Source organism: Barbus barbus, assembly GCF_936440315.1.
Source record: "Barbus barbus genome assembly, chromosome: 17".
Lineage (NCBI taxonomy): Eukaryota > Metazoa > Chordata > Actinopteri > Cypriniformes > Cyprinidae > Barbus > Barbus barbus.
The window spans coordinates 12,982,812-13,006,203 of record NC_136745.1 but is presented as its reverse complement, the minus strand read 5'-3'; the positions used below and the strand labels follow the sequence as shown (position 1 = coordinate 13,006,203).

Here is a 23,392-nt window from a genome sequence, read left to right as displayed (position 1 = left end):
AATTTATTACAAAGAAGTTGTACATTAATGAGCGCTGGTGATACTTAATTGTGAAATATTCCTATGTGGAAACTGAAATGGTAATAGCCGTGCATATAGGCTATTGTGTTTTTGAAAGTCGGATATGCCACAGAATGTATATGGTTCCCCATGCTGCTGCTACACTTCTTCTTTTTAAGTATGATAATATGGGGCAAGACGACGACCTCCAGGGCAAGTTAACCTCCCTACCTATTTTTTTGACCCCTCGAAGCTTTTGAGGTTAATGGCTTTAATTTTGTGTCTCTGGAAAACAGTGATTTGTGATATTGTATTATATTGAATGTTAAAGTTTTTTTGTGTCTATTTGGTAATGAGGGATATGTGGCATATAGATGTTTTTAGATTTAAAGAGTAAAAAAATATATTTTTATTTTATATGATTTTTAAGTAAAGACGATTTGGGGTTATTCAATAATTCTACAACTAAGATGCACATTTCACACTAATTGAATTTGTATATTTGATATTATATTCATATAATTGAATATGCTATGTAATTCATAGAATAAATGTACTGTTCAGATGAATCTTTTACTGAGATTCTGCTTTGTCTGTCATTAGTTATTCACTTATTCAACTAAACTGTCATAACAGAAATCAGATGATATATTATTGTACATTAATGACAGTCTAAAAGAAAATATAGATATTTATAAGTAGTGTGGTAAATTGGATATTTTTGAATAATGTTACATTTTGTGTTATGACAACTAAATTAGCAAATGTTCATATTTATATTCCTTTATAACACATTTGGTGATGCATCATCATCCTACACATGGTAAACTTGTATCTAAATATGTTACAGTATAAAAATAAATGCAGATTATTTTGCTCCTTCATACCTAATATTGATGGTTTTTCATTTAGATCTTCTACTGAAGCTCTAAATGACCATATTTTTATGGTGTGGCTATGCTAATAGACATCATTTGATTACTGGAACATTTTATCTGATGTTAATTATTCTCTTTGTTGAGATAACCATATGGAGAGTGAGGGAAGCTCCAGCACGCCACCTCCACCGAACGTGCATGTATCTCCTGCAGATGAGTGTGTCGGCTCTGAGGAGACCCAACAACACAGTTTGGGTCGATCAGATGGGGCTCAGGATAAGAATGACACCCAGATCCATGCTGCTCTTCATGATGGGACCTCTGCCACCCTCAGAGGGACACTCACTCCTTCCAGCACTAAACTATGTGGCTATCTCAACAAGCAGGGTGGACCTCTCAAAGCCTGGAAGTCCCGCTGGTTTGTCTACGAGGAGAATAGCTGTCAGCTGTTTTACTACCGTATAGCACAGGATATCAATCCTCTGGGTAAGGTGGATATGTCTCGTGCCACGTTCAGTTACCCACTGCATAGAGAGGAGGGAACCTTTCACATACAGACACCAGAGCGCACTGTCATTCTCAAGGTAATGTAATCACATGGTTTGAAATAACAGATTTGTTTTAAAAAATTTAATTGTGAGGCAACAAAGGGCAACAAGCTTGGGATAGGTTGGTACAGTAATTGTGAAAAAAAATCACTGAGATGAACATGGCAACTATAGATTATTTTACTTGATTGTTTATATGAATAAACTTAAGTCTATGTCATTGCTGTTATTAACTAAATCTATCAAAAATAATTTTATTAAACTAAAATAAAAATGAAAAAATAAAATTTAAACATTAGATAAAACATGAAGGAAAATTAGAAATGCTGCCTTGGATACTTACTGAAATAATAAATAAGTTTAAACTAAAGCTGAAAATAAATGAAAATTAAATATAAAATTATAGTACTTCATATATTACAAAAAGTAAAGCTAATAAAAATGAGAACAGCACATAATTACTAAAACTTAAACAAATTGACATTATTTTCAAGAAATTGAAGCATAAATCTGTATTGTCAGAATTTGTCTGTGCATTTAACTTTGTGGTTGTTTGTAAGTCTCATTGCGCTGAAAGATGATTCTCATTAAAAACTACTTTTAATTTTATTACTTAAAGGGATAGTTCAAGTATGTTGTTCCAAACCCGTAAGACCTTCATTCATCTTCGGAGCACAAATTAAGATATGTTTGATGAAATCCAAGAGCTTTCTGACCATGTATACAGTGTAAAAAAAAAGTTGAGCCAACTCAAAATTTTAAGGCAACCAGCTTCAGCAGATTTTTGAGTTCTCAACTTGTTGTTTTAAGGTTATACAACAAAAAGTTGAAAATCCCCTACAAAAATAAGTTGGGAGAACTCAAAAATCTGCTGAAGCTGGTTGCCTTAATTTTAAATTGGCTCAACTTTTTTTTTTTTTTTTTACAGTGTAGACAGCAAGGGAACTACCACATTCACGGCCCAGAAAGGTAGTAAGAACATCATTAAAATAATCCGTTAAATAGTTAAAATAGTAATTAATGACTGAATTTTCATTTTTGGGTTAAAAATCTCTTTAAATGAGCATACTGTACATTGACTATACATCAAATGTCTTTATGTATAAATACTTAACTATTTATTTATTGCACCACAGTAATGAGCATTGGAAGGAATATGTGCTTCATTGCAACAATATTGAATAAATGCCAATGTGACTGGGAATTTCCCGGGGGGAAAAAAAGATTTAAGATTAGCGATTCTAAAGGTCAGTTGCTTTTCAAAGATGAGATTCTAGGGTATAAATGGGGGGAGGAATCTAAACCCTCATTCATTCTTTCTTTCTCTTTCTTTCTTTCTTGTCTCCAAAGAGCTTGATGCTATCATTGGGGTTAGACAGCCTTTAAAATGGCACGGTGATCACATGACTGCACTTCATATTATACGCACCACATACTAGAGTATCAACAGTGCTGAAATTAGGTCGGAGAGAAAAGGCTGCTGGCTGTACGCATTTCCATAAAGTGTAAAGTTCTGATTAGTGGTCACTGGTCAATATGTTTTTTCTTAATTCTTAAAATATGATCACCCTGGAGTCTCTCTTTTGACTGTTACACAGAGAACGTATGGAGGAATAACAGTCAAGCATCTTGAGTAAGACAACAATACTTTCCTCTCAACAGTCTTCAAACATGGTTTTGTTTTTTAGGCACCTAACAGGGATGCCAAGATGTACTGGTTGCAGCAGCTGCAGTTGAAACGTACATTATACAGGGAGCAGCATGCGCAACATAAGTCCATACCCAGACCAGACAACCACAAATTGGAGAGCACCCCATCAGCAAGCAACTGCCGTGGTAAGAGCCTAACATCTTAGTAATAAGGAAACCACACAATGATTACGTGAAAAATGAAAGGCATTTACTGCATTATGGAGATTACACCGTTTATGAAATATGAGGGTGAATGCATTTAATTTTTCCAAGTAAAGTTCAGTTGTTTGGCCAGTCATGTGATACTAAGTTAATAGAAAGTGAAAGATGATCAGAACCAGTCAGATCTTGAGGATTATTCCAGAATGCTTGGAATCTGTGCACCAAAATAGTGTTTTAACTGACTGTTTCTATTGCCAGAGGAGTTACTTCACTTTCAAACTGTTAAGATAATAATTAAAAAAGATGATAAATGAAAATTCAAAATGTTGAAGATTACTAAAACTTTAATAAATTAAAATTAAAAACTAGTAGAAATGTCAATCGCACTTAACAATTAACTGAAAATGTAATAAATACTATATAGACCAGGGGTGCCCAACCCTGTTCCTGTTCCTTGATCAGGATTGGAGATAAACTCTGCAGGAAGGTAGATCTCCAGGACCAGGGTTGGGCACCCCTGACATTTTCAAGACAATTAAGCACATTTGTATTTCATTTTTTATTATCAGAATGTGTCTGTGCATTTAATTTGTAGTTTTTTTGTAAATCTTATTTTCCTCAAAGGAGATTCTCATTGAAAACTACTGTAATACAATTAAATGACCATAAATTGAAGGCAATACAGCAAATACTACCATAATCTATAAGCATGCTTTTTTATTCAAAAAAGGAATCAGAGCCAAGGATAGAGGGAGGAAAGCAGCCGATTAGCTAAAGGGAGCTGCTGAGATTGACCAATCAAATGCAACGTCACTCTGCCACATTGTTATAGTTTTAGTCATCCATGCTCTGTAGCCCCAGGAGGAGGTTGCAAAAGCTCAGTCTGATGTTTAGTTTGTAGATAGATCATCAGGAAACATACGGTCTCCAGCCAGTTTGTGCATGTATTGTCTACCCTCATTCTGTTATCCGTCTTAACAGGAGGGTGTGTAGACAGGAAATGTCATCATCCGCAAATTTCATGTAAACATTTAGCAATTCTGGGAAAAGGGTGGGATGGATATTTATATCCATCTTTTCTTTTTCATTATGTTGCAGGACATTTATGTAGCTTTACTATGGGTTGCAGTCTGTATGGGTGCTGCATAGCACTTCTAGCTATCAATCTGGGGTTTGAATTGAACACAAAATGACTGCTGAGCTCAGTTCCCCTGAGCACTGAACATAAGAGGAGGCACTAAAATGACTAAACAAAGACATTATCCACATTATCTCATAAAAACTAAAGAAAATGATTAAAGCACATGGTCACTAAAAAAAAATGTATATGGTTGATGAAGTCTGAAATTTAATTTAAACTCATTTTTGAGGCACCCAAAACTTTTAAAGCAATTAAAGTGGAAATGTGGCAGCAGTACTTTGATACTAATTGCTTTCTAGTGTATACTGGCTATGCAGATAACTGGATTAATTCATGAATTAATTGCAAATTGTTACCTGTCTCTTCTAATTTCCAATGCATAAAAGCATAATTTCCAGGAATCAAAGTATACAGGTTTGGGCTTCTTGTGCTAAAAGCGGTGAACATTCATTACTTACATTCACAGCCATCCCCTTCCAACCGTAAGATGTGGTATCCAGGCATTAAGCAACAGCTGTTGAGTAAAATGCAGAAAATGAGGAAGTGAAAGTCTGAGCAGTTGAATCTGTAGAAAATCTGGAATATTGCATCACCAGACAAAGACAGACAGTATGGATATTTATTCATTTTTTTACTCAGTGCTAGCTTGTGGTTAGCATACGGATCTTTTAAACCGCACTTATGTGATTATTAGAAATTCCAGGCATGCTGGGACATGTACCTTACCTTGTGCTAGACAACATTTTTTCGTTCTGTCATTAGAAAAGAGATAGGTAAAGCAAGATACAAAAGAAGAATACAAAAATAACATAGTACTGGTATAAGCTTTATTTTTCTTTATAAGCTTTTTATTTTTTTCTGTCTTACTCTACCATTCAAAAGTTGGGGGTAAGTTTTTTGTTTTGTGAACAATAATTTTATTGGCAGTTAGTTCAAGACAGCACAAAACACAACACACCAATTCCAATCTAGACTGCAGTCATGTAACCCCCCCCCCCATACACCTTTCACAATCTGCAAAATGTTAATTATTTTACCAAAATAAGAGGGATCATACAAAATGCATGTTATTGTTTATTTAGTACTGACCTGAATAAGATTTCACATAAAAGATGTTTACATGTAGTCCACAAGAGAAATTAGTTGAATTTATAAAAATGACCCCGTTCAAAAGTTTACATACACTTGATTCTCAATACTGTGTTGTTACCTGAACGATCCAAAGCTGTGTTTTGTTTTGTTTAGTGATAGTTGTTCATGAGTCCCTTGTTTGTCCTGAACAGTTAAACTGTCTGCTGTTATTCAGAAAAATCCTTCAGGTCCCACAAATTCTTTGGTTTTCCAGCATTTTTGTGTATTTGAACCCTTTCCAACAATGACTATGATTTTGAGATCCATCTTTCTACACTGAGGACAACTGAGGGACTCATATGCAAATATTACAGAAGGTTCAAACGCTCATTGATGCTCCAGAAGGAAAAGCCATGCATTAAGAGCCGGGGCATGAAAACTTTTTGAATTTGAAGATCAAGGTAAATTTAACTTAATTTGTCTTCTGGAAAACATGCAAGTATCTTCTGTAGCTTCTGAAGGGCAGTACTAAATGAAAAAATATGATATTTAGGCAAAACAAGAAAAATGTACTCAATGTAAATCTTCGTGCTATTCAAAAGTTTTCATCTTAATGCATCTTGATGGCTCTTAATGCATGGCTTTTCCTTCTGGAGCATCAGTGAGCGTTTGAACCTTCTGTAATAGTTGAAAAATGAGTCCCTCAGTTGTCCTCAGTGTGGAAAGATGGATCTCAAAATCATAGTCATTGTTGGAAAGGGTTCAAATACACAAAAATGCTGGAAAACCAAAGAATTTGTGGGACCTGAAGGATGTTTCTAAAAAAACAGCAGGCAGTTTAACTGTTCAGGACAAACAAGGGACTCATGAACAACTATCACAAAAACAAAACAAAACAAAAAACAGCTTCAGGTAACAACACAGTATTAAGAATCAAGTGTATGTAAACTTTTGAACGGGGTCATTTTTATAAATTCAACTATTATTTTCTCTTGTGGACTATGTGTAAACATCTTTTATGTGAAATATCTTATTCAGGTCAGTAATAAATAAACAATAACATGCATTTTGTATGATCCCTCTTATTTTGGTAAAATAATTAACATTTTGCAGACTCTGAAAGGTGTATGTAAAGTTTTGACTTCAACTGTATATATATATATAAAATATATACATTTCAAATAAATGTGTTTTCTTTTTAACTTTATATTCATCAAAGAATCCTGAAAATAAATTTCATGGTTTCCACAAAAATATTAAGCAGCACAACTGTTTTCAACTTTGAAAGAAATAAGAATGTTTCTTGAGCAGCAAATCAGTATATTAGAAGGATTTCTGAAGGATCATATGACATTGAAGACTGGAGTAATGATGCTGAAAATTCAGCTTTGCATCACAGGAATAAATTACATTTTATAATATATATTTATATAGAAGAGAGTTATTTTAAATTCTCAGTATTACAGTTTTACTCTATTTTTATCAAATAAATGCCGCCCTAAGCATAAGAGATTTCTTTCAAAAACATAAAATCTTACTGTGATCTCAGCATAAAAAAAAAAGTTACTTACGAAACAAACAAGAAACACGTAAATCTCATTATCTGAAAGCATCTTGTTATACTGCTCTATCAGATGCATTTAAAGCAGTGGGTTTGCTGAACATAGTTTCTGCCTTCTCTTACACAGCTGACTTCTTGCCCATTGTGAAGACACCTTCTGGCCTTGTGGGTGAAGAAGCTGCCAGTCTGCCTGCACCTGGATTAAACAGCCCACTCAACATGTCAATCAAACATCCACTAATTGAGCTGCAGTGAGTACATGTGCTTATGATGTTTACACTGTCTGTTCTCACAGAATGGATTCTGGTGTTATGGGATATTTCTAGGGTAAAATTAAAAATGATTCACACTGACAGTCTGTGTCAGTGCCTTCCAAAAAAGCAGTGTTGTAATTCTTTGAATTTCTTTAGAATTATTATTTTAAGGAAGTTATACCCACAAGCATATACGCCATTTCCTGGGATTTTATTATACACAGGAGTGACAAAAAATATTTTTGTATTATTATTGTTATAATAAAAGGCAATACTTATTTTAATATTAAATCAAGAAATTTTGGCTTGTTTTGTTCAATGTATAATGTGGGCATTGTACCAAATAGATTATCTAATATATGATTAGGAAGTAATATTAGTTTCATATCTGTCTCAATGAGAAAGTGGGAAGTTACTTCTATTTCTGAATAGAACACATCAGGACAAACACCATTTCATTATCAACTTCAATGTAAAAAAATTATTGAACTGAGTACGTAAACATACAAAGGAGACTGTTTTTAAAAAAACTAAAAGTGTACTTGTACTCCAAGTGGATTGATACAGTCACACTGGCGTGATTATTAGATCGTTCAGTGTGTCAAATCACCAGCTGCTAAATTCTAGTTCGCTGGCTGGCGCTGAGCCAGAGACAGAAGCGTTTTTACAGCACAGCATTATAACCAATCACACACGATTCTGTTGAGCTTATGAATGCAATGGCCAATCAGAGGCGTTCAGATGAGTAATCGCTGACATGCGGTGTTTTGTTCAGGGCGCACGCTCGCTGAGTGAATTCTCTTGCGAATTTTCTTATCAGAAACAACAAAGTGCAGAAGTGCGTACAATGCAAGTAAGATTAATTTCACAGTGCAAACAGCTTCAGTGATTATAATGGGAGTTTTTGAGACTGAAGTCTTGATAATGAAATGATAATGTTCTTTGATTATATAAGTTTCCTTTGCTGTTCTGTACAATGAAAGTGATACAATTAGTCACTTACAATGTTTTATTAAATTCATGTTAAATACAAAGGCAGTCATAAAATATTTTAAGGCATGACACCCATGTGGTACTTAAGTAAAAAGTTAATGGGTCATTCTACAGAAATGTCCACTTTTGGTATGGCAAGATGTCCTAAAATATATTGATTTTAAACTTAGACCACATTATTAGATTACCTTTTGACTTTAAGAATATTCATAAATGACAGGCTTTGTTTTATTTTTTTTATCTTTTGTGCATTTATTTACCCATAAGGAAGGTGACACCAGTGACAGTAACAAATTTATACAGTGCAGAATTTATAAAAAATGACAGTGCAATTTACAAAATGTCTGCTGCAAGGTATCAAAGCACGTTGTCAATCATGGTATACTCACTAAATTAAGTAGTTTAATCCATTTGTATTCTAGTTTTTTACAATTCCCTAACAATAAAACAACTTTCAGCTAAAAGCAAAGTTCAACTAAAAGCTATGAAATCATAAGTGAAGTGACATACTGCCAAGTATGGTGACCCATACTCGGAATTCGTGCTCTGCATTTAACCCATCCAACGTGCACACACACAGTAGTGAACACACACACACCGTGAACACACACCCGGAGCAGTGGGCAGCCATTTATGCTGCGGCGCCCGGGGAGCAGTTGGGGGTTCGGTGCCTTGCTCAAGGGCACCTCAGTCGTGGTATTGAGGTGCCCTTGAGCCCTTGCCCTTGAAATCATGAGATAAATATGAAATTTTCTGTTCTGAAAAGAGACAGTGGACTTATCATGGGCCTGTCTTCATAGATCTTCAGGAAATAGAAAGAAGGAAGTCAAGTGATGTCATCAGTGTGATTTTTATTTCAAAATAAACTATTTTTGTTAAACGGTAACACCAGTGCCACAACTCCAGGGGACTACTTTCATTATTTTATATTTATTCACCATTTTTTTTTTTTATGTCGTTTACATCATATATTTGATAGCTATGAATACATTGTTGTATTTTAAATGGTAGAAAAACTAGTTTTGGACCTCAAAATAAAGCACGTTTTCTCTGTACATGGCTGTGGGGACGAGCAGTTTTGTGGTGTTTGGAATTAATTAAAAAACAAACATTGCAACATTGATGGCTCAAGGTGTAATTGTTCAAAGAACATAATTGTTCCATTTTAAAATCGTAACCCTAAATTGTTTTTCAAGTGTAATATTTCTGTAAAGTCTAGGGACCGAAAAATGGACATTTCCATAGAATGACCCTAATAGAACATTAGGCTAATTTAGAATTATACTAGAAGACAACAATCAGATGACAGAAGGAATGTAGTGGGTTGTTTACAACAGGTTTTGCAGAAAAGTTTAATCATGTTGATAACTTACAGGCCTTATCAGATATAATCCATTAGACTTTGATTAGACTTTCATCTGATGGTTAATAAGATGCGCATTGTGCAATTAAACCCTACAGCAGTGCTTCTCAAAGACCGGATGTTTCCCATAAATTGAGTTATTTGTGGTGGTCCGTCACTATATCAAAACTGACACAACTGGCACAATAGATTTTCCAAAAGGCTTATACTTTATTGAAACATGAGCATTACGCGTTTCAAATTACAAATGCAGCACAGGGGTTTTTATATGAATGTATCTTTAAAAAGAACCGACCGTTTTCAGAAAAGCTCGATGTCGTTTTCATGTCGTCTTTCCTGTAATGTAGCGTTTGTGAGCGGCTGAGAGCAGTGCTTATTTGATTACAGCTGTTACCGGGAAAACCATTATGTCTCCGCTCCAACAAGAGAATAAATTTGCATTTGGAAGTCTGTGGGAAACACTGTCTGTCAGCAAACATAAACAAAAAGCTTCAGAACTTTTCTGAGAAGGTGCTTAAGTTTTGAACGATATACTATTACTATGAATTAGGCTACTACTACTACTACTAAAAACCCATATCGGTCAACCTCTAATGCTGACACTTAAATGAATTGTTTTGCCACTTTTGCACTTGTTATTAATGTATTTTGAATGCAAAGGACACTTTATTTATTTTCTTAATTAATGTTGATTTATTATGCATGTTATGTAGTATGTTTATTAAAAACAAGTGTTGTAATAACCGATTTTTCCGGTCCGGACCTTTGACACTGATGAAAATTCAGATTTGGACCTTTGAACGTAGACTTTGAGAACCCCTGCCCTACAGATTTAATTTAAAGAGACCAAGACATGTCTAGAGACCACAATAGCCTCTGTTAATTTAAGCCACCTAGCACCATCAACAAGTTTTGCACTTGCCATTTTCTTCCAAAAATGAAGTTATTATTTCTAATCATTTCTTCAGTGGTTTCTCTATGTTTGATTTACAGGAACACAATGCACAGTTTCCGTAACCGGCACTCACAGGAAATTAGACAAAGTGTTTTCCATATTGATGACTCAACTGACGAAGAAAAAACACCCTCATCTAAGACATCCAGTAAGAACCACATCTTTCTCACTAGAAAAATAATAAACAATTGTTTCAACTTTAAGTGCTCATGGCCGCCGTCCTCCTTAGTTTTAGCGGTTCCCACACCCAGTTCTTCTCAAATCCCAGAATCCCCTGCTAATGCCAAGTCTGAGGAAGATCTCTCCACCATTTCACCAATCAGAAAGAATAGCAAAGAAAAGTCCAAATCACTGGAGCTCAAGGACACATCTCGACTTCAACATGAAAAACTTTCCCTGGTAGAAGAGGTCAAAGCACAGAAGGTAAAATGAGGATGTTAATAATCACTTCAGTTTCTCATATAAGATTAATCAACTGAAACTCACATATGTATGTGTTGTCAGGAGTTGGTGTTGCTGTTACATAAGGTGCTAGAAGCCGCTCAGCTGGAGAAGCGCACCTGTGCTCAGTTTCTAGCCGCTGAGGGGGAACAGGAGCGCTTGGAGCTCCTCAGACAAGGCGAGCGGCATGCGGCCGAACTGCGAGACCATCTGGAGTCCCTGCAGCAAGAGAACGAGAACCTACGGAGGGATCTGAACCAGAGGGATGCCAATATCGCCAAACTCCAGGAGAATGTCCAGCTCCTGATGCACAAGAATCAGGCCAAACAGGAAGTGATAGTGAAGCTGTCTGAGAAGATAACAGTCTGTGGGGAAGACCAGCAGTGCACCAATGGGCTGGAGTCAGAGGCCTTAAAACAGCTAACAACCGAGAATGAGAATTTGAAAGTGAGAAAATAAAGCATTTTTACATACAAATATATTGTATTACAATATATTTTTCTGTATTTACTGTACATAAAAATAGTGTCCATTTTGTCAGTAGCATTTTATTATATACTATATAATAAACATATATATATACACACATACATACATATATACAAATATATATATGTGTGTGCGTGTAAAAATGTATATATATACAATGGTGTGAAAAAGTGTTGGCCCCCTTCCTGATTTTTTTTTTTTTGCATGTTTGTCACACTTTAATGTTTCAGATCAAACTAATTTAAATATTAATCAAAGATAACAAGTAAACACAACATGCAGTTTTTGAATGAAGTTTTTTATTATGAAGGGAAAACAAAATCCAAACCCACATGGCCCTGTGTGAAAAAGTGCTTGCCCCCTAAACCTAATAACTGGTTGGGCCACCCTTAGCAGCAACGACTGCAATCAAGCGTTTGCGATAACTTGCAATGAGTCTGTTACAGCGCTGTGGAGGAATTGTGGCTCATCTTGGCAGAATTGTTGTAATTCAACCACATTGGAGGGTTTTCGAGCATGAACCGCCTTTTTAAGGTCATGCCACAGCATCTCAATAGGATTCAGGTCAGGACTTTGACTAGGCCACTCCAAAGTCTTCATTTTGTTTTTCTTCAGCCATTCAGAGGTGGATTTGCTGGTGTGTTTTGGATCATTGTCCTGCTGCAGAACCCAAGTTGGCTTCAGCTTGAGGTCACGAACAGATGGCCGGACATTGTCCTTCAGGATTTTTTGGTAGACAGCTGAATTCACGGTTCCATTTATCACAGCAAGTCTTCCAGGTCCTGAAGCAGCAAAACAGCCCCAGACCATCACACTACCACCACCATATTTTACTGTTGGTATGATGTTCTTTTTCTGAAATGCTGTGTTACTTTTACGCCAGATGTAATGGGACACACACCTTCCAAAAAGTTCAACTTTTGTCTCGTCAGTCCACAGAGTATTTTCCCAAAAGTCTTGGGGATCATCAAGATGTTTTCTGGCAAAACTGAGACGAGCCTTTATGTTCTTTTTGCTCAGCAGCGGTTTTCGTCTTGGAACTCTGCCATGCAGGCCATTTTTGCCCAGTCTCTTTCTTATGGTGGAGTCATGAACACTGAGCTTAACTGAGGCAAGTGAGGCCTGCAGTTCTTTAGGTGTTGTTGTGGGGTCTTTTGTGACCTCTTGGATGAGTCGTCGCTGCGCTCTTGGGATAATTTTGGTCGGCCGGCCACTCCTGGGAAGGTTCACCACTGTTCCATGTTTTCACCATTTGTGGATAATGGCTCTCACTGTAGTTTTCTGGAGTCCCAAAGCTTTAGAAATGGCTTTATAACCTTTTCCAGACTGATAGATCACAATTACTTTCTTTCTCATTTGTTCCTGAATTTCTTTGGATCTCAACATGTGTAGCTTTTGAGGATTTTTTGGTCTATTTCACTTTGTCAGGCAGGTCCTATTTAAGTGATTTCTTGATTGCGATCAGGTGTGGCAGTTATCAGGCCTGGGTGTGGCTAGAGAAACTGAACTCGGGTGTGATAAACCAGTTATATATGGGGGGGCAAACACTTTTTCACACAGGGCCATGTGGGTTTGGAATTTGTTTTCCCTTCATAAAAAAAACCCTTCATTTAAAAACTGCATGTTGTGTTTACTTGTGTTGTCTTTGATTAATATTTAAATTTGTTTGATGATCTGAAACATTAAAGTGTTGCAAAAAAAAAAAAAAAAAGAAAAAAAATCAGGAAGGGGGCCAACACTTTTTCACACCATTGTATATGTATGTATGTATGTATGTATGTATGTGTGTGTGTGTGTGTATATATATATATATATATATATATATATATATATATATATATATATATATATATATATATATATATATATATATATATGTGTGTATGTATATATATATATATATATATACACATACATGTGCACATATATCTGGATGAATGTATGGATTAAATTGATCAAAAGTGACAGTAAAAAAAAAAAAACATGTAAAATGTAAAAATAGAATTCTATTTCAAGTAAAAGTTTTTCAATTTTCTAATCAGCAAAGAATCCTGAAAAAATGTTTTCCAAAATGAAAATCATGTTTTCCACAAAAATTTAAGTATGGTACCACAGTATAGCTGTTTTCTACATTGATAATAATAGACTAAAATTCAGCTTTTCCATCACAGGAATAAATTACATTTTAAAATACATTCAAATAGAAAACAGTTATTTAAAATTGTAATAATATTTCACAATATTATTATTTTTACTGCATTTTTGATCATATAAATGCAGCAAGAGACTTCTATAAAATTTTTTTTAAAAAACATACAACAAAACTTACCAACTCAAACTTTGTATAACTAATAATTTAAATGTGCATTATTTATGAAGTTTATCTGCATTTTATGCTTCTTAAAAGGACTGTGACAAGCATGATTACAACTTAACTCTAAGCCCCAATTGAGATCATATCTCTATTTCAGGACGATTTGAAGGCATATACAACTCAGAACCAGTACCTAAACTCTGAGATCTACCATCTGACAACACTTTGGAGAAAAAGTTGCGAACAGGAGCAAAGTCTGATAGTAAAGGTAAATAATTTTTCAGTCAAGGTTTCTTGCACCAAAAACAGACACATTTTTCCTACTGTCATTACCCTTTGTACCGATTGGCTAATCTAAACACTAAATGGCTCTTTATGAACTGAGAGGTTTAAGTTTTGAAAGTTAGAGTGTGTCAGAGCCATTTGCGATGGTAATCTGAGATAGTAAACAGCAAGAAGTGTTTGAAAATTGGATTTAGTGTTGTTACTGTGTGTGTGCCAGTGTGCTGTTCTGGAGGCCAATAGCTGTCAGATGGAAAGCAGATACCTGGGAATCCTCCAGAAGCTCCAGGAGAGTAAGGAATTGAATCCAGAGCAGAGAGAAGCGGTAAAGAAGGTGGTTAAGGATGCAGTGCGGGCAGACTTGAGCACCGCTGTCAAACTAAACTCAATCAGGTAAACAGTCCCATCAGTTTACCCCAAGTACAAATTCTGTTATCATTTATTCACCCAGCTCTTTTCGTCTGTGGAGCCTTGCTGTCAGCAGGCCTTAAATCACAAACGTGTTCCCATATAAATGTTTGTCAAAGTTCTATGTTGGAACTCACAGTTCCCGACATTCCACAGGGATTACGATGAATATGGATTTAAGATTGCAATGGACTACAAAGTTGAGGACCTGAAACTCCTTGCTAAGATCCAGGCCCTGGAGATCCGATCCCAAACCCTGCTGAGCCAGGAGGAATGCGACGGGCTATTGTTGGCTCGTTGCGCTCAGCTCCTGTTTGGACGCCCTGAAGGAGAACTGTCTTCAACCCCAGAACTGAAGAATCTCCTTCGGACAGGCTTACCGCGTGAGTACCGTGCGAGGGTTTGGCGTTTTATGATACAGACTAGGACCAAGTCTCTAAAAGAGCGTCATCCAGATCGCTATCAGGAACTGTGCAAGAAGAGCAGAACTTCGCCTCACCTGGTGCCCAGACAGATCCAGCTGGACCTGGATCGTACGCTGACCTCCAATCAATACTTTTCCCCTCCTTCAAGCCCCTTGATTCAGAAGCTGGAGAGAGTTCTGCAGGCGTTCTCATGGCAAAACCCCACCATCGGCTATGTGCAGGGAATCAACAGGTAATTAGCCTCCATAGACATAAAAAAGGAGAGCATGAGAATTGGCTTTGATTAGGGGGGATTTTAGAACGAATGTGAGTAGTACAAGTAATGACCTATCACAAGAGCTTTTTGACTGAATAGGCCACTTTTTGTTTTTAAAAATAAAATGGGGAATTGTGTATATTACAAAGAACAAAAAATGGCAAATGTGACCCGGGACCACAAAACCCGTCATAAGATTTTTTTTACTTAAGATTTAACGCTGAATAAATAAGCTTTCCATTGATGTATGGTCTGTTAGGATCGGACAATATTTGGCCGAGATACAACTATTTGAAAATCTGGAATCTGAGGGTGCAAAAAAAAAAAAAAAAATCACCTTTAAAGTTGTTCAAATAAAATTCTTAGCAATGCATATTACTAATCAAAAATGTAATTCTGATATATTTACGGTAGAAAATTTACAAAATATCTTCATAGAACATAATCTTTACTTAATGTCCTAATGATTTTTGGCATAAAAGAAAAATCGATAATTTTGACCCATACAATGTATTTTTGGTTATTGCTACAAATATACCCCAGCTACTTAAGACTGGTTTTGTGATCCAGGGTCACAAATTTACTTTATAAAAATGTCTTTATTCAATCATTTAAATGTATTTTGAATATAAAATGTATTAAATATATTATATATTTCAGAGTTATGGTTTAAAATATCATATAATTTAAAATAGAATATAATTTTTGAAAGAAGTCAGTATCGTATTAAATCATTTATTAAAACTAGCTGATTTTCAGTGTGGTCTCAGACTTCTGTACTATTAAGTTAAAATGTAATTGTAATATAATTGAAACTATTTCATTTATAAGTCTAAATATTGAATATAAATCTCAATCTTAAATCTATATGTTAGTATATAAAATACACAATCTCAACATATTTTAAATCTGGCAAGATATGGCTTAAAAATGCTTAATTTCACACAATGCTTACCAAAGCTATGTGGAAAGTGACAGAGAAATTGCATATGCAAATTGATATTTGCCTTGTTCAAGTTGACTAAACTAAAAATTTTAAGTCAGCGGGGTAACTTATTATTTTAAGTTGAAACAACTTTTTTTTACAGTGAACAAACTATTTAATACCATAACATGTATTGTACTGACATCTGGTGGTCATTTGTTGATCAACAGCATTCTGATGGAGGGTACCTTACAGGCTAAACAGAGTTAGGTGTAGGTTTACTGTAAGGGCCACAATATCTATATGCGAAAAGAAAGGTTAATAACACCATTGATGCCACTGTGTGCAGACTGGCAGCCATTGCTCTGCTGGTACTACAGGATGAGGAAGATGCCTTCTGGTGCTTGGTAGTGATTGTGGACTACATCATGCCTCCCTATTACTACACTAAAGACCTGGTGGGCTGTCAGGTGAGAACCCTGCATTAGTCCTAAAACTTGCTGCTTATTTTAATGGTTCAGATTTTGTTTTCAATCCCAGTTTTTCAGTATGGTCTCAGACTATTATACACTACAGTTTTTAAATGTTTGGAAGCAAGTGTCGAATACAAAAACAGTCCTTTTGTGAAATATTTCTTCTTCCGATCCCTCCAGGCCGACCAGCGTGTGCTAAAGGACCTCATGCCTGAGAAGCTGCCTCGACTCACGGCTCATCTGGAAGCGCTAAAAGTAGACGTGTCACTCATCACTGTTGAATGGTTTCTGGTGTTGTTCGTTGAGAGTCTGCCTACACGCATACTGTTTAAAATATGGGACGCCTTCCTGTATGAGGGCATCAAGGTACAGTAAAGCATTCTGGGGAGATGCTGTATAAATCAATACCTGCCTGGGTCTCTAATAGTTTGAGGTTTCTGGATAATCCACTGAATATTTTGCAACAGTTTTGTTTGTAATATAATTACCCTAATTTTTACCCTAATCCAGTTGTGTATAAGACCTACATTTCCCATCATTTTCACCAACATTGCAAGCCTACAGGCCAAATAGAAAGACACAACAATGAACCAAATCCCTCATTCATCTGTTTCACAGGTGATATTCCGATATGCATTGGCTCTTTTCAAATACAAAGAGGAAGTCATCTTAAAGATCAATGACAGTGTTGAGATGTACCAGTATCTCCGCATCTTCCCCTACACCATTGCAGATGGAAGGTAAGATGAAGGATAGCAAATGGAAGAGAGAAAATCCTAGAGAAATTACAGTGTGAAAAAAAGAGCAAGAGTAATATAAGATATGGGTAGTTGACGTATCAATGTGTCCCATGGTGTGACGGGAAAATGTAAAAAATAATAATTACCTCTAACATTGAAGATAAACCTCTCATGTTATTTGTATGTTAAGTTTTTTTTCTACATTTTTGCTATGTCACACCATAGGACACAGTCCAATTTTTATTTGTCAACTACCCATATACATACAGAATACAGTATATATAATGATTAATGAACTAACATGCTCTTCTACAGTATGGTATGGTAATATTATCATGCATACAATGCATTCTAAAAGTATTAAAGCATTATACAGTAAATGTATTCGTGCCTTATGCTATAGGATATGATGTATTATTCATAGTTACAACTTTGAAGGAGCATAATTAATTTGACCACAATACTTTTTTTAAAGGCTTTACTCTTTAAAGATATCAGCAGGTATTATAATGCATTGTTTATGATAAGAAACAAAGGACGGTATATTAAGCATTGTAACCTCTAAAACACATTTTACACACTTAAAAAAAAGAGTTATAAAGTAAATTATTTAAAAATATAAAACATTGATACATGAAGTATTTTTTACAATTGTAATTTAAATAGTATATATTCAATCTAAATTTATACCTGTAATATATATATATATATATATATATATATATATATATATATATATATAGTCTATATGTGTGTGTGTGTGTGTGTAAATATTTACATATATATATATATATATATATATATATATATATATATGCACAGTAAATATATTACTTCATAAATGTGCTGCTAATTAAACAGATCTCTGCTTCTCTCTTGAGCTCCTGGTATTGCAGACAGTGACAGTGTAGCTATTTTTGCCACAGTCAGACATCACCATATATAATTCATTGAGCCATAGTAAAAACATTGCAGCCTGCATCTGTTAGAAACAGAATATGGGTCAGATGCCTCTGTGGTGTGGCTAATTTAAAATGTATGTCCCTGATACTGTGTGTGCGCACACCTGCTCACTCCTGTTTCCAATGCATGGCATCGTTTCAAAAAAACAATGAAGAAAAGCTGGCTTGGGGGAGAGTTTTTCCAAACCACAGGTTTCTGCAGGAAATAAACAGAGCAGCTAATTCATCGCTGGAGTTTCAATCTCAATTTACCTCGTCTTTCTCGTCCCCAGGAAGCTGACGAGCATTGCCTTCAACGATATGAACCCACTGCCCATGAAGCTGCTACAGAACCGGCGTGCCGCACATCTGGAACGCCTCCATGCTGAGATTAAAGAGCTGGAGAACTTACGAAAAGCATACAAAGCTGAACAAGTCCAGTGCAAAGACAAAGAGCTGGACACCCTGGCTAGTGAAGATGAAGAGGAGGTATAAGACATCAAGCATAAGTTCTTGATACATGTGCTAAAGCCTCGAAAGCTGAGTGAGAAACACTAAAGAAAAAGAACTCCTCATCATTTATTCACCCTCATGTTGTTCCAAAGCCATAAGTATCAGTTATTTTCCAGTTAATGAAAGTGAATGGAGATGGCACAAGAAATGCATCTATTTAACTATATTCCAAGTCTTCCAAAGCTATATAATGGGTGGCTATATAATGAGGAAGAGACCAAACACAAATATAATTAGCAAAAAAATCTTTCCATCAGCTACTTTTTAGTGGCTTTTATCAGAAAGATATGAAGGTGAGAAATTATAGCAAAGACACTGGATAAATGGTTTGAGCAAAATGGTCATTTTACCAGCAAAAAAGCAGCACTGATTGGGCATGTTGAGGCCCTTTTTATTTGGACTGATATAACAACACTACTGTTCAAAATTTTGGGGTCAGTAATATGTATAATTATTCATTAATACTTCAATTCTGCAAGGCCACATTAAATTGATCAAAAGTGATAGAAAAGGCTTGTCAAGTTTTCCACAAAAATATTAAGCAGCATAACTGTTTATAACATTTATAATAAGAAATATTTTTTGAGCAGCAAATATATTAGAATGATGCTAAATAATTCAGCTTTGCCATCACAGCAATTAAATTATATTTTTAAATATATTAAAATGGAAAACAGGTATTTTACATTGTAATATTATTTCACAGTATTGCTGTTTTATTGTATTTTTAATCAAACAAATGCAGCATGGGTGAAATAAGACTTTTAGAAAACTTACCAACCACAAGCTTTTGAATGGTAGTGTACATGCAATCTCTTCAGCAAATATTTGTTTTTAAATTGGAGGCTTTTATTGTGTTTATGTTTTTTTAGTTTGAAAATAGATTTTATACTGCAGTTCTACTGATATATATACACATATATATATATATATATATATATATATATATATATATATATATCACATGCATGCCTATATTATCAGAATCATGCACAGTTCACAGACTAATATATTATGCCACAAATGCACACAATAAAAAAACTACTTTAAAAAATAAACATTCGATTCAGTTTGTCTTCATATTGGAGAAAATCCAAGGTGAAGTCTGTTTGAACAGCTGACACATCTGAAGAAACACTGTCCTTTTTTTCCCCATTTTATTACTTTAAAAAAACAGGATACATATGAAATCATAAATATAAAAATCAAACAAATCAACAAAAACTTAGTTCCATGTTACAAACACCTTTACTGCAGGTAAGAGCTAATAGCTAATATCACACCAGAGGAGTAAACTGATGTATTGCCTATCCATGACTGTATCCGATAACAGAATCGGCCTATTCCCCCGTGTGACACGGACAGAAGCACAGTTTCCCAAAATGAAGAGAAATAGACTCACAATCTCATCTCGAAAAAAAATTAAAACAGTGGCTTGTCGCATAATAAAGCTATTGTTCTATCAGTGTTAAGTCACATGTATTCTAATGCCAAACATTTTACGTTCCTACAAAAATGGCTCGTTGTTTTAAAGAGTTAGAAAAGTCCCAGGTCAGGAGCATGCAGGTCGTGTGTGTGTGTGTGTGTGTGTGTGTGTGTATACAGTGGTTATGGGTTTACTAGCTTGCCTCTAAGCACAGCTTGTCTGTCTCTTTCTAATACACACCGACAGGACTAGACAAGTCACGGCTGTTACTGAGATGCTTTCAGTGATTTAGAGAAAGAAGAAAAAGGCTGTGAACAAAAACAAAAGCCTGGTTTTCCACCAGGTAGCATAAGAGAGAGTTTGTGCACTTCTTACATTTCCTTTTGTGCACATTTGGCAATATAAAGTGGAGTTGTTAGCCAAACGCCGATGTCTTAGGCCAAAAAGATCCTGTTCCAGTGAATATGACACAGGAGTCCATTAAAAAAAACAAAAACACACCTTCTCAGGCAGTAAATGCCCATTGTAAGGTCAGTTTTCCGGTCCAAATCCCTAAGTTCAAACACTTTAAGTCCAAAAAACTGATCTTAGTTCAGCGTCAAAAGATGTATCTCACAAAACCTTTTTTTTTTTTTTTTTTGCATAAAACATTTTTTATTTCTTTTTGCATTGTTGACATTATTGTAAAAAAAGCACAATCCTCATTACTGCATTATAGTGTATATGTACTGTAATATATATATATATATATATATATATATATATATATATATATATATATATATATATAGAGAGAGAGAGAGAGAGAGAGAGAGAGAGAGCGCTGTTAAATTAAATTACATAAATATTGTTCAATTACACAAATTATTTTATAATAATAATATAGTAATAGGGAAAAAAATCAAATAAAAATATTATTACAGTAATGAAAATTATGCACTTTTCCCTTCAGATTTTCATGAAAATAATGTCACAATTACAAATAACCTTAATGGTTCTAATTGTCTTTATGCAAAATATTTTTTTCTTTTGATTTTGTGGTGATGTTTTTGTGAGATTCACCCTAACAGGCAAGTTCCACCATTCATCTTTAAACACAACCTACTCATCAAGTTTGTGTGACCTGATAAAACTGTGGGTTGCGTAACCAGAAACTGCAACGTCAAGCATTTAAAAGACAATGTTGTTGACAGAAAAGATTTTCTTTAAACCTTTATGAAACATCTCTATATTGAATGCGCTATAAGACTGTTTTAACTATAACTGTTTTACAGTTACCATTAATTCATCTCTGTGTTTAATGTATGCCATCTTAGTGCAATATTTAACATGCTTTCAGCATAAGTTTTGTGTGGCAAATGTTAAATCTCTTAAGATTTTTTTCTTAATTCATGCTCTTAATATCTCATAGGTACACTGTGTTCATTTCTGAACCCTCCCCAAAACATTTTAAGACAATTAACATTTCCCTCCAATGCAAGACATGGAATAAAAATGATAAAGAAAAAAACTATTCCTCAGTCAATATTTATCAATATGTAACATGACGTTCAACACATCCATACAAAAACTGCACACATCAGTTTTGCTAAATCTGACATTTGTTAGAAAACAAAAATCAATAGACTGCAGATTCCTCTGTGCGTAAATACATATATATATTCTCCTCAGCCAGACTGAATGCACTCTGGCATTCGATGGGTTAGTTAAATTACTGTGACTGGTTGGATCTTTTTAAGGCTTATGAGCTTTTTCTGTTCTGCACTCAACTAGTCTATGAAATCCAGCAGGGGGCGACATTCACTCGATTGGTTAAGGCAAAATGCAAGTTTCATGTGACTCTCCTCTTCCACTGCACTGTCTAGAAGAAAATAAAACGGTTTCCTTTCAAGATACTTTGCATGAGTAGGAAGACTTAAGTTTGATGCGGATATTAAAGTCGGTGCCCCTAGACATCTTGCTAGATATAGACCAAACTCTCCATTGGTTGCAAAGAATCAAAGCGAAAGAGAACAAACGTTGTGCTGTAAAGACAACTATGTAAAAGCTAAGATTAGTACATATCTCCCAAAAAGAAAAGGCAACATTTCGCCATTTTGCCCCCCCTAAAGTTTGGATGAAGAATCGCACCCAAGGAGAGATCGGTGCTTTATGCTGTGGATCAACATCATAGATGCTCATGCACTTCATTTCTGTTGAGTGAGGCAAAGTCATGTAACTTTAACAACCAAAGAAAATGTCCAAGCCACATCGCAGCACCAGAAAAGCCCCGCTGCTGATTTATGAACAGGAGTAGCCTTGTGTTTCTTAGAAGGATGAATTGTTTTTAATTAGCTATGAAGCTAGCAAACTATTTCTGTGTACATCAAACGTTTGGAATTATTAGTTTTACATTTTTGGAAAGAATCTCTTATGCTCACCAAGGCTGCATTTATTTGATTAAAAATACATTAAACACAGTAATACTGTAAAATATTACTATAGTTTTAATACATTTTCAAATGTAATTTATTACTGTAATGCACAGCTCAATTTTCAGCATCATTACTCCAGTCTTCAGTGTCACATGATCCTTCAGAAATCATTCTAATATGCTGATTTGGTGCTTTTCTTATTATTATTAATGTTGAGAACAGTTTTTGCTGCTTCATATTTCTGTGGAAACCATAATACACTACTATACAAAAGGTTTGAATTAGAAAAAATGATTAGATAAAAACTAAATGAATAAATGTTGTTCTTTTGAACTTTCTATTCATCAGTCAAGAAGCTTGGAAAAAAGAATCATGGTTTCCACAACTAAATTAAGCAGCACAACTGTTTTCAACATTGATAATAATAAGAAATGTTTCCTGAACATCAAATCAGCATATTAGTATGATTTCTAACGGATCATGTGACACTGAAGACTGGAGTAATGATGCTGAAAATTCATCATAAGAACAAATTATATTTTAAAAGATATTCAAATAGAAAACAGATCTTTTAAATTGTAATAAATTACAATATTACTGTTTTTACTATATTTTTGGTCAAATAAATGCAGCCTTTGTGAGCATAAGAGACTTCCAAAAACAAAAAATCATAACGATTCCAATCTTCTTGTAGTGTAACTGAACAGTTGTTTGTTTTATTTGTTGT

General features: G+C 34.9%; 1 protein-coding gene across 1 annotated transcript in view; it reads left to right on the top strand.

Moving 5' to 3' along the window:
* LOC306883048 (TBC1 domain family member 2A-like) overlaps positions 1-23,392 on the top strand; it is a 35,705-nt gene that overhangs the window by 503 nt on the left and 11,810 nt on the right. The window contains exons 2-14 of the mRNA XM_079438115.1: positions 1,023-1,462; positions 3,115-3,262; positions 7,181-7,304; positions 10,657-10,766; positions 10,848-11,041; positions 11,123-11,506; positions 14,020-14,130; positions 14,365-14,537; positions 14,709-15,209; positions 16,508-16,628; positions 16,812-16,997; positions 17,250-17,371; positions 18,606-18,801. Coding sequence (XP_079294241.1) covers positions 1,031-1,462; positions 3,115-3,262; positions 7,181-7,304; positions 10,657-10,766; positions 10,848-11,041; positions 11,123-11,506; positions 14,020-14,130; positions 14,365-14,537; positions 14,709-15,209; positions 16,508-16,628; positions 16,812-16,997; positions 17,250-17,371; positions 18,606-18,801 — 2,802 coding nt within the window. The 5' untranslated portion in view covers positions 1,023-1,030. The remainder of the gene's footprint in view (positions 1-1,022; positions 1,463-3,114; positions 3,263-7,180; positions 7,305-10,656; positions 10,767-10,847; positions 11,042-11,122; positions 11,507-14,019; positions 14,131-14,364; positions 14,538-14,708; positions 15,210-16,507; positions 16,629-16,811; positions 16,998-17,249; positions 17,372-18,605; positions 18,802-23,392) is intronic.